The sequence below is a fragment of the Glycine soja genome, chromosome 12 (assembly GCF_004193775.1).
Source record: "Glycine soja cultivar W05 chromosome 12, ASM419377v2, whole genome shotgun sequence".
In the NCBI taxonomy this organism is placed as follows: domain Eukaryota; kingdom Viridiplantae; phylum Streptophyta; class Magnoliopsida; order Fabales; family Fabaceae; genus Glycine; species Glycine soja.
In genome coordinates, this window is record NC_041013.1 from 4,063,443 (window position 1) to 4,075,195 (window position 11,753).

Consider the following 11,753-nt stretch of genomic DNA (forward strand, 5'->3'; position numbering starts at 1 on the left):
GCAGCGTGTACCATCCAAAACAATCCACACATATCCTTAGCGTTTAGGGCAACATTTGCTTTGTGACATCATTTATGACATGGGCTTCACTAAAATGGATTTGGATCCACACAATTGGCCCATTATAGGGATAGTGACTCATCCATTGCCTATACAGCTGTGTCATACATGTGCTCTTTCTCTCTCAAAAGCAGATCAACTCCCAAAGGCCGAAACCAAATTATTTTCTTCAAAATGTTCATTATTATTATTATTGTGATGGCGATGAAGGGAGAGAGAGGACGAGGTAGCTGAAGGAGTAAATGATTAAAGACAAAGAAGATGAATGGAAAAACAAATTAGTTTTATTAGTCTTTTAGAGATTAAACAGACAAAGAATCCTCGTCATATTGAATTGCAAAACCAAAATAGTCGAATCCAAATTGGTGATACATTGATAGCTAGCGTCCCTGGAAAGAGGAACACAAAGCAAAGCCACCATTTAGACAAGGGTAGGGAGTAAGATAACCACCACCAAATTGGCTCTATGAGACACTCTTTTAAGATTCATATCATTCATATGCTTAACACAACTAATGATTTTTATATCTTTTAATCAAGTAATTTAAGATTTAAATTTAATTGACTCTTGAATATAAAATAAATTTTATAAAAAATATTCATATGTATTCAAATGTGTCATACTTTTAATGACAACTACTTCGTATTAAAATCATAAAAAAAGGAAAAAAAATAAAAGTACAAACACACACTACTCAATAGGCATCCAAGTATATATATAACCAACAAAACTATGTCGGCTTCGGTCCCCCCATGTTTCCCATGTCCTTGAATGTGAAACCAAACCCATACATAACATTCTCTCTCTCTCTCTCTTTTTTTTTTAAACGTTATTGCTGAACCTTGAAGATGCAAAAATGAAAATTTCCATTTTCCAACTCACCCCATCCTCCATCATCCCCGTAAATGGGGGCCCCTAAGAGTAAAGGCAAATAGACTTACATATCAGAAAATTTTGTACACCATGCCTTGAATATGTGGGCATCAAATATTGATCGATCATATATAAACTCAACTTTTGCCACCACACTCCCAAACAAGCGCAGAAGAAGTGATGTAGCTAGATAATTATCGGAAAGGTGCGCTAGTTTCTAGACCAAATTATTACTAAGCTGTACAGGGAATGACGCGGGTACCCTCCTCCTTTTCCGTTATTGCTGCTTCTTGTGTAAACACGTACACTTTGCCCGATTGTCCGAAAGTGCCTGTAACCAATTATATACAAACATATGTAGTAAGAAAATGAGTCTATAATTCATTATGGCATCATGGCATATACTATTAGGACAGAACTTAGATTCATTTATAAGATTCTTTTTTTTTTTTATAATTCTCCTATCAAAATTAGTGTTTCACCTTATTAATCTATGATCTCATGTTTAATGCAATCTTTATTATATAAATAAGTGAAGCGCCTAACTGTTTTTTCATATTTTTTAAATAAAAAGAAAGATAATAAAAATTATTAAATGGTTTGTGAAGATAATTATAGGAATAAAATACTAAGTCATGAATGTAGTTATAAGAATTAAATAAATATAAAAATATACATACCAAAATATCTTATTTTCTTTATATATAATAATTAATTACTAATGTGAAACATCAATTTTAATTAGAGAACTAAGTATTTAAGGAACTGTATCTAGGTTTTGTCTGCGTTATTAACTTCCATCTCCCAATATTATGCAGGAGGTGCTAAAATAAAAGTAATAAATGATTTTTCTGTTTTGTTTTCTAACAAAATCTTTTTTTTTGGAACTTGTGCACCTGGTGTAAGACAGAGGAGTGAGTGAGAGAGGTCAGTTTGTAACATACCTCAACTTGGTTTTGAAGGTCTTTAATGTACTCAACAGCCAAGTCCAACATGTCTGCTGTGTTTGTTTGCTGCAAAGAGAGGAAAACAACGTTGGTGTGTCAAGGCCTCCTCCACAATTTTTCTCACATAAAAGGTGACGTATGTGTGTGCTAGTGTGCAACAAGTCAAAAACGTAATTACCTTATCCATGTTGGGGACCAGATCTTGTAGCTTCCTCATTCGCTCACTAATTTTAGTTCTTCTAACCTGAAGGGAAGTTGACACAAAGATAACTATTAAACAACCCAGTTTCACCTTATTAGATGCCAATAATTTGCAATTTGCCCAATTATGCCAAGGCGTGGATTAAATACTCAACAATGTAAAATATTTGGTCCTTTCCAAGTCATGAAAAAATTATCAAGAAAAATTCGGCTGCCTATTTTAGAATCAAGAAACCAAGTACAAGTGAAAAATAAAAGGAAATAATTTCAGTAACAGGACAATGTCTTGTTACATGAGAGAGAGAAAGTATTGATGGAGCCTAGACAAATTACGGTGGGTCCTATTATAACGTCTTTGTATCTTTCTTTCTTATAACATGACAAAAATTAGGTGTGTGTATTTGAATTCAACTTATTTTAGAGAAATAATAGTTTTTTTTTTTAAATAAGCAATACTATCTCCAAAAACAATCCCAATCAAACACGCATAACATGAGAGAACAAACCATACCCTCTCTGCAATGCTTCTAGGGTGAGTGGCACAGCCCCGCTTGGCACGAATTTTGCAAGGAACAGAATCCGAGAGCTGAAGAAACTTCTCAATGGCTGCCATTTCTGCAGAAGTGTTTGGCAAACTCAATTGATGAGCCAAAGCAGAAGAAGAAGGTTGTTGGCCTCCAGTTTCATTCTGAACAATGCAACAAAAGCAAGCATGTCACTGACATTGCAGTTCAAAATTACACACCAAATATATCACCTTGGTCCAGTGGTACTCTACCTGACTTTCAGGTGCATTTAAACCAGAAAATGGTTTCACATCTTCATCTCTAAATCTCTTCAGACCTGTCATATTGTCAGACATGATTGCAGAATCATCCCACGGACCAACGGGGAAACCTGCAGGGATAAATTCATTGCCCTGGCTTTCAGCAAACCCTTCATTTTCTGCATTGTTCTGTGTGTTGCTCTTGTTTCCAATTCCAGGCCTTGATGACATTAGTCCTGAAGAGAAGTTTGTTGCATTCTTCATCCTTGTTGCGGGTGAAAAGTTTGCTTCCTCGGTGGTGTTATTAGCAGCAGCAGCTCCCATAGTTCCCATGCCTCTAACAGCAGCATAGCCTGCCAATCAAGCTTGCATAGCGTCATTATGACAACCTATTCATGCAGTAAGAAAAATGAAGATTCGCATAAATATGAAGTCTAAACCAGGAAATATCGATCACTGTTCCCGTGTTGTTTAGTGGATAGATATAAGGTTGGTTGGGTGATAAAGAAAGAATGGAAGGGAAAAGATTACGGGTTCTATCGCGAATTTGATCCTCGCTAACAATTAACATTTGTCTGATTAAAAAAAAAAAAAAACTGTTCCCATGTTTAGTTCAACCAACCAACCTCTTCATATGATAGGATTCCCACCAAATTCTACAAAGACCATAGTCATATTGTTGTAGTAAGATTTAACTCCTTTTAAGAAATTCACTCTAGAGAATAAAATAAGAAGTTATAATTATTAATAGAAAACCAGTAGATAAAATGAGTTAGAGAAATATGGAGATTCATTATGTTCTTACATACAAAAAAAATGACAGTTTATTATACACTTGCATGCACTTTTTTTTTACATTTTTAACGATGGATTCTTTAATAGCTATAATTCCTTAGAGTGCTCTATAACGAAAATCCATCAATTTAGAAAAATCAAATCCTGATATTTTTTTTCTTGTCCTTTTTTATCCACCAGTTGCTCCTCTAACAGCAAAATTTCTCTAGAATACTAACAAATTTGAAGATATTTTATGTTTATGCTACCTGAACAGGCAAGAATTAATGTTGTTATTTTTCCGAGAAGATTTTTTTTTCCTTTGCGTGTGCGCGTAGGGGTTTAAAAAGAAGAAAATACAAGAAAATCGGGATGGAAACAATAAAATCTCCCTGAAAATGAAAAAGGTGACATTTTTTTAATGGAAAGAGGGAAAAAGTGAAATTAAAAAAAAAAATACCAAAAAAGGAAAAGAAAAGAAATTAGACATACCAGTATCAATGTTCATGTTTGAAAACAATCCAGCAGGTGAGCTACCATGTCTGATAAGACTGGAACTACTTCCACGACCAGTTTTCATCTGGTTTGGCAAAGGTGGTCGTCCAGTGCTTTGGTAAAAATTCTGAGTACCAGAAGAGCCATAATTATTCATATTATTACTTTGTTGCTGCTGTTGTTGTTGGAGAACAAGTGGTTCATTATTCATGGATGTCACATCCTGAGGTTGATGATTAACCTCTTCCTTAACCGCAACAACAGTTGTTGGGGGATTCTGAGTATTAGCAAGTGAGTCCTCTGCATCAGCATCAGCAGCATCACCTCCACCAAGACTATCCACAAAGCGTGTCAACATTCGCTCTGTTTCGGGGCTAGAGGGTCGATTGAAAACGTGTTCGTAGAACTCACGGTCAATGATGCTCGAAAAATACGAACTTGGCGCCGATCGGTACCGTGTCAACCCAGAATTCATCTGCTGCTGCTGGTGGTGGTGATCCAAAAACATGGGAGGGTGCTGCCGAAGATCTGACTCCATTGGAAAAAGAAAACAATCAAACTTTTTTCTCTTTTTGTTCTTCTCAGATTATCTTCGAAACACTAGCATCAGATCACACCAACTTCTCGGAATCCTGAAAAAAAGAAAATTCTTTGTCCAAGCCTTCAGCATATCAATTCCAGAGATCTAAGACTAAACAAGCACACCCCAAATCTAGATGATTAATAATTTAACTTGCAACTGTGAATTGGGTTGCCTCAGAATCAGGAAGAGATCAAATTAACAAGCTAGGAAGAAGAAAAAAAACATACCAAATAAAAAGGTTTAAAAGAAAAACATGAGTTGTTGTAGTTTCTAACTTTCTATCACACTCACACATACATAACATCGAAAGTCATAGAAACTAACGGCAACCCATCTTTCTGCTACTGAAAGGGAATCAATCATCACTCAGCTCAAAGGACAAGACAAGCAACAAAAGCAACATGTGAAGAAGATAACAAAGCAAAGGATGTGAAGTACTAAGTTGTGACAGAACAGAACAGAGAAAAGAAAAGAAAAGAAAAAAAAACAAGTACCTTCTCTTGGTGTTTCTGAGTGTGTGTGTTTCTTTTGGTTTTGGGTTGGATTTAAGGTTGTGTGAAGTGGTGGAGAAGATTGGTGAGGGAAGGAAGGCTCAAGAGAAAAGATGGAGAAGGATTATAAAATAACATTCCATCTAGTTTGTGAAGAGGTGCAGCCAATGAGAAGTAAACAGAGACATAAATCCAGCTCTCAGATTTGGTGTGTGTGTTGCGTTAGAGTTTTACTAGAATGCCCTCAATTTTTGGAAGGAACCACCAAATGGGAGATGAACGTGGCAGAGGGGGGCTTCCGAAGGGAGAAAGAACACAAGTTAATCCTATATTTTTAGAAGTAAAGGTAGGTTCTGATAAAATGGCAAGTATACGAGGTGAAATGACTTCATTGCCTGCCTCACTCTTCCACCACTGCACAACACCTCTCTCTCTCTCTCTCTCATTCACATCATCATCATCAAATTCAATTGCCCTACAAAAATGAAATCATTAAACTATCATTTCATTTTCCAGTGCTAAAAGGATGGGTGTTTATTTTGCCTTTTTTTAGTAATAAATAAACAAATTATGCTAATTCAATTCTTAATTCCGTCTTTTGACCTTTATATAAATAATTTTAATTTTAATGAATATCACTTATTCTTCAAACATTATAATAATTTCTTCCTTATCCCTCAGGTTGAAATCAACATTTTTTTTTTGAGTTTGGATAGCAGTATCATACACTCGGGTCAGGTGCAGCAGTTTTGCTCTAGAATTTGCACAAGTTAGATGTGGCTAAATATATTATTTTTAAGGATAAAACTTAAATTATATATTTAGTTTAAGGTCATGTTTATGTTTATGATCCAACACTCTGAAGCACATTAATTTAAATAATTAAGGGATTTAATAAATTGTAAATATATATTTTCCAATATTACTTTTAAAAAATTAAATTATTAATTGGTAAAGTTTTTTATTTATAATATTGGTATCAAATAATCTACATAAAAAACATGATTAATTTTCATTAGGAGCTGCAAGCATACATCATCTGCTAACATAATTTATTTGATGTTTTAGAATTTGAACGTTAAATTAGTTGATTAAGGACCATAAATTATCACTCAAATCTACTTTTGTTGATAAACTGGCAAAGTTAATTTTGATACAACTTTTCATCTTTTTCTATTTATAGAAAACATATCTTTTTCTAATTATGTGTCTTGCTTTTTTTGTCAACGCCTTCCCACCACCTTTAAGTATTATTTGTGGGCACAAGTTTTTATTAATCACATTCGTCAAAATAGAATTGTTATGTGAATATTTTTTTTTTTATTTTTTTAAAAGAAACTACAAAATTTATAACAAATTCATTTTTTGACAGATCGTTATAAACTATTTATTTTAACTTTAGGAAATACTAGGATGGTAGTGATAAGGAGGCATTTTCACTCTTTGTTCTATGTTAGAAAAAATGCTCTGGTTTATTGTGGATTCTAAAAAAAATATCATTAATAGATTAACTATGAAAAATACCCCACGTGCTAGTAAAAGAGTGAATATGAATTGTTTCATTTCATGCACATGATAAATTTTTATGAGAAAATTGAGCTTCATAAGTTAAGCAAGCAAGAGCATCAGCACACATGTTAATTTGTTTCATAAGTTAAGCTATACTTCCCAAGTCTCAGCAATAAGACATCTAATAGCCTGTATAAGGCTCCAAGCCACGGCATTTCCTTGAGATTGAGCTTTAATTTGATGCTTAGCAGAGGTAGAGTCCTCTTTCTTTGGCAAGTTTCAGACCCTCATAAACACCCCTACAATTTTGCTATATAGGCAGAAGATGCATTGCAGACTGTTTGGATTAAAACATCCAAAATTATGTTGTAATACTAACTAATATGATTTTAAATAAATGTTGATATTTATATTTCATGTAGATATATCCATTATGAGTTCAAACTCGATTTTAGGTTAAAATAACACTAGATATATTTTTAAAATAAAAATATCTAAACATAAATTCCATGAATTTAAAATTAATTTTACAAATTAATGTAATTTATAATTAATTTTACAAACATTAACCCAACCACAAGTATACTCACAAGTAACACATGTTAGACGTCACGACTTACGTAATTGGGTGGAGTCGTGTGATTCTTCTATTCTGTATTACTATTTTTTTTTTATCTATAACAATGGATGATACTATTAAGAAATTTATAATATTTTGTGTATTTTTATCAATCAATTGAATTAAGTCCCATTGACAGGGTCTTATTATCTTTGGATATGCCTACTAAATAAAGTTGATTATTTTCTCCTAAAAAGAAAATAATATCTATAGCCATTAACGCTAATTAATTAATACCGCACTGTATATATATAACTGAAAGAAAATGAAGTCACATGTTTGAGTATTTTTCCCTTTTATGTTTTCGTTAATACTAGTACCAGTTCAATGCCCAACCTTTCAGAGGACAGGGGAAAAAAATCCAAGGGAGAAATTTCCAGTAGAATGCAATCCAAAAATTGCTCTCCCAACATTTGAAATGACACTGAAATGTATAAAATGCAAGATTTCAGTTGAGTCATTTACACTTCTGAGACAGATGCAACTAAAAAGAAAATAGAAAATAGAGTTTTTTTACGTGTAAAAAAAAAACTAATAGATTGGTCAATATAGAACTAGATTTGTTTATCTTACACAAAGTGTTGGATTCAAGTTTTGCTGAATGAAAAAAAAAACCTAATTCAAAAATGAGTTAAATATAATTTTAATTCTTTTAAAATTAAATCATATTTTTTTAGTCTTTTAAATTTAAAAATATTTTTTCTATCCTTTAATTTTTTTTAAAAAAATATTCTTTATAATCCTTTTTCCAAATGTTATTAACACATGTCAAACAGGATCTTAAATATTTTTAGTTAAAATTTAGAAATGTGATTTCTGACAATTCAAAATTGTCAGAATCATTTAAATCAAAATTAAAAAAATAAAAAGATGAATTTTTCTGGTTAGTGTGAGAAATCTCAAAACTTTAAATCAATCCGTAACTGTAACCTGAAAAACCTCTTCATCTTCTATTTAGAATCTCTGACCCCTGCTCCCAATCCACGCACAGGGAGGAAGGTCCAATGATGATGTCGAAGGTGTCGAGCAAAATGGGGATTTCTTCTTTGGGTCATGAATCTTGGCGGTGTAGCATCCCATGGTGTTTCCTGAAACCTTTGTGGTAGATCTATTGGTCGGTGGAGTGTTCCTTTGTCTCCGACAACCACACCACCTTTGTCGATTTCAGCGTCTCCAATATAGGTTTCCTATCATCCTCACCTGCGCCGCCATGCGTTTGCAGTTCTGCTGGTGTGCCCTGACGCCACCTCCGTCGGTGCTGCTATCACCATGTTTGTCAACAAACAACAACATAAAGTGCACTTCCTTTGATGCATATCATACTGCCAACCAAAGCCTTTTTTGTTCTGTGAGATTATCAAATTGGTCCTTCATTTGTATAGTATAAGAAAATAATATACCAAGACACAAATTTTCATGCTTTTATTTTTCATTTTTGTTTTAAATGATTACGAAGGTTTAGAATCGTTAGAAAATGCCCAAAATTATTCCTTATTTGACACATGCTATTAGCGTTCTGGAAAAGAATTTAAAAAAAGTATTTTTTATGTTTGAAGAATTAAAAAATAATAATTTTAAATTTAAAGGACTAAATTTATTTTACCCAAATTTAAAAGATTAAAAATATATTTAAACCTTTAAAAAATTGATTAATATTTCTGCCAATAAAATAAAACTGATAGTTGATAGATATTTGATAGTTTACCTCTTTAACACACTAATTAAGAAAATCTCCCATGTGAAGTCCACGTATTAATTTATTTTTTTTGTTCCCTCTCGTCACTAACCACACCAGAACCGATTCAAGTCCATAAACTGACACAAAATGTCAATCATTAAAAATAAAATAAAAAAATAAAAAAGAAGAAGAAAACCACTACATGTACTTCGAATATTGGCGTTGGTGGAAGTGGAAGAAAAAGGGGAAATATTTCTATGTTGTGCATGGGGAGCCATTGGTTCCACGCGGACTTTCGTGCGCGGAGATGCGTTCAAAAATGATTTCCATGGACCCCTAATAAGTGGTATTTTTCATTTTTTTTAACATGATAATTTTTTTTTAAATTAAAAAAAAGTTTTAGGAGATAGAGAAAGTTGACCCAACTAACAATCCCGTCACACTATGAGATTTTTTTTGTGTGTACAAATATTGAGTTCGGATAAAGTTAATGTATTTTTTATTTAATTTAAAAAAACACTATATCCATTTTTAACAAGAATATCGAAACTACTTTTTAGGATTTATACTTTTATTGAAAAAAATTATTCAATAACTATAAATTAGTAGAAATATATTTTTAACAAAATCACTCTAATAGCTTTTAAATGTATGGCCCTAAATTCCATAAATATGTAGGAAAATTTATTTTTGTAATTTAATTGTTAAATTTTTTTATTTTCATTTTTCATAAATTTTAAAAATACTGTAAAATGGTAAATTGTAAATAAACATATTATTAAATCTATATAAATTAATATATCCCTAATCGATATAATTTTTTTTCCTAAAAATATAATAACATTTCTTAAAACGCTCGCTTTATATTCTTTAATTTTTTTACAGCCTTCTTTAAATTAAATAGAATAGATCACATATATTATATTTCATTTTATTTTTATTTTTTGACAAAATTATATTTCATTTTATACTAATTAAGTCTTATTCCAATACACCTGTCACTCTGTCAGTCAAACATTAGATATGTTCTTAGAAATTTTTTAGTCGATTACATAATTTAAATTTAGTTAGATGTTTAATTTCTTTATCATGATTGAAATATAATTTTGATCTTTAATAGCATTTCTTTATCATAATCAAGTGTTTGTATCAGTTTTTATTTAAAAAAATGAATTCAAACTCTTATTTTCTTTTTAAAATTCCTACGAAATGAATTTATTAAATTATTATAAACTTGCTATCACCCAAAATCTGTCAACTGGAAATCATACTAAATTTTTTAAAAAAACAAAAATAACTTTTTGAATTATTTCTATAAAAGATAGAAAAAAAGGCTTCATTTTTTCTTCTTCAAAATTATAAGCTCAAAACATCCTATAATTCTTTTTACAACTGTTATACTTTACGAATTATTCACTATATCCCTCATAAAACACCAAATTTCTTAGTAGAAAATAAGAATTTTAGTATTTATATAAACAAAAAATGATAAAAAGACTTGATTAAAACAAACTTTAAAACTAAGTTAAAAGTTAAAAACATAATTTGTACTTAAATACAGTTAGCTCCATTATTATGATTAATATATGTGCTGTTTTCATCTTCAATAATATAAATGCTCCATTCGAGTGAGACCCACTTTTATATTATTAAGTATCCAAACCCACCTGTCATGCTTTTCCTTTAAATAGTCATGTAACGAGACTTGAGAATATAGCTTTAAATACAATTAATAAACCTCACAATTAATTATAACAAGTTTCTATATAATAAATTTTGTATTTAAATTTTCTTGAACAACATATATGGTTTAAGAAATAAAGCAATCCTATTATGGTTTGATATATGCTTATTTAAGTTACACACACAAAAAAAAAACCCTCTTTTTGGGTACATCTGAAAAAACTCTCTATATACTTAATGGTAAAAACGAGAGAACAATTTAAAGAATAAAACATACATGCATATAAAAAAAAATACTAATGCGAGTCTTAAATATTTATTAAAAATAAAAAGTACCATAAAATTATTTAAATGTTCAATATACGTACTAAATATTACATCTTTCATTAATCATTTTTTATTTTAATATCTTAGTTGTAAGATAAAATTAAATATAAGAGACTAAGGAAATAATTTATCATTTTAAAATTTGACACAATTATCTATGACCCAACTTGACCTCATTATATCATATTGAATTTTTAAATTGTTATTTAGATTAAATTCGACTCAACTTAATTAAAATTTGATCATGAATAAATTGAGTAATGAGATCTAATTTGTTAAATCCAACCTAACTCATTTCATATAATTTATTTTATTATATATAAATTAATTATTAAATATAAATACATTAATAATTTTTAGCTCATATAATTTATTAAATTAAATTATTTATGATTGTTTTTTATTTTTGTTTTGATTTTGCTTATATTTTCACATATTAATATCATATTTTATTTTCATCTAAAATAAAATATTGTATTACCATTAAAATCATTAATTTTATCAGTAAAAATATTTTTATCATTTTGAGATCTTTTGAGTGTATTTAATTCTTATATACTTACAAAATTTTAGATAAAAACAAATTATTATCTTAAAAAATTTTAATTTTAATTTTTTTTTGAAAAATATTTAGATCTAGTTAATTGAATTCAATCCAACCCATTTATATTTGGGTTGAGTTGTGTCCACAAAAAATACTACTTTATAAAATTATGCCAAGATTGGATAATAAATTTCACCAAATC

At 30.4% G+C, this 11,753-nt stretch overlaps 1 protein-coding gene across 2 annotated transcripts; it reads right to left on the reverse strand.

The window, feature by feature from the left end:
* Nucleotides 1-664: 664 nt before the first annotated feature.
* Nucleotides 665-5,615, reverse strand: LOC114380062 (transcription factor bHLH122-like). Of its 2 annotated transcripts, none has more exons than XM_028338973.1 (7): nt 5,195-5,615; nt 4,115-4,766; nt 2,861-3,201; nt 2,594-2,770; nt 2,060-2,125; nt 1,879-1,947; nt 665-1,265 (listed from the first exon to the last, which is right to left on the reverse strand). In XM_028338973.1, exons 2-7 carry the CDS (start codon nt 4,653-4,655, stop codon nt 1,212-1,214), a joined length of 1,248 nt encoding a protein of 415 aa, XP_028194774.1. In that variant the 5' UTR covers nt 4,656-4,766; nt 5,195-5,615; the 3' UTR covers nt 665-1,211. The 2 variants fall into 2 exon arrangements, with proteins under 2 accessions (XP_028194774.1, XP_028194773.1); XM_028338972.1 differs by having other exon boundaries at nt 4,115-4,749; nt 5,195-5,614.
* Nucleotides 5,616-11,753: the final 6,138 nt, after the last annotated feature.

What these genes read in the sequence shown, in the direction of transcription:
- LOC114380062 (XM_028338973.1), bottom strand. Translation starts at nt 4,655, where the DNA reads ATGGAGTCAGATCTTCGGCAGCACCCTCCCATGTTTTTGGATCACCAC. An exon ending in AAACATGAACATTGATACTG is followed by an intron (nt 3,202 to 4,114) that starts GTATGTCTAATT and finishes CTTGATTGGCAG; the next exon opens with GCTATGCTGCTGTTAGAGGC. An exon ending in TGGTCCCCAACATGGATAAG is followed by an intron (nt 1,948 to 2,059) that starts GTAATTACGTTT and finishes CTCTCTTTGCAG; the next exon opens with CAAACAAACACAGCAGACAT.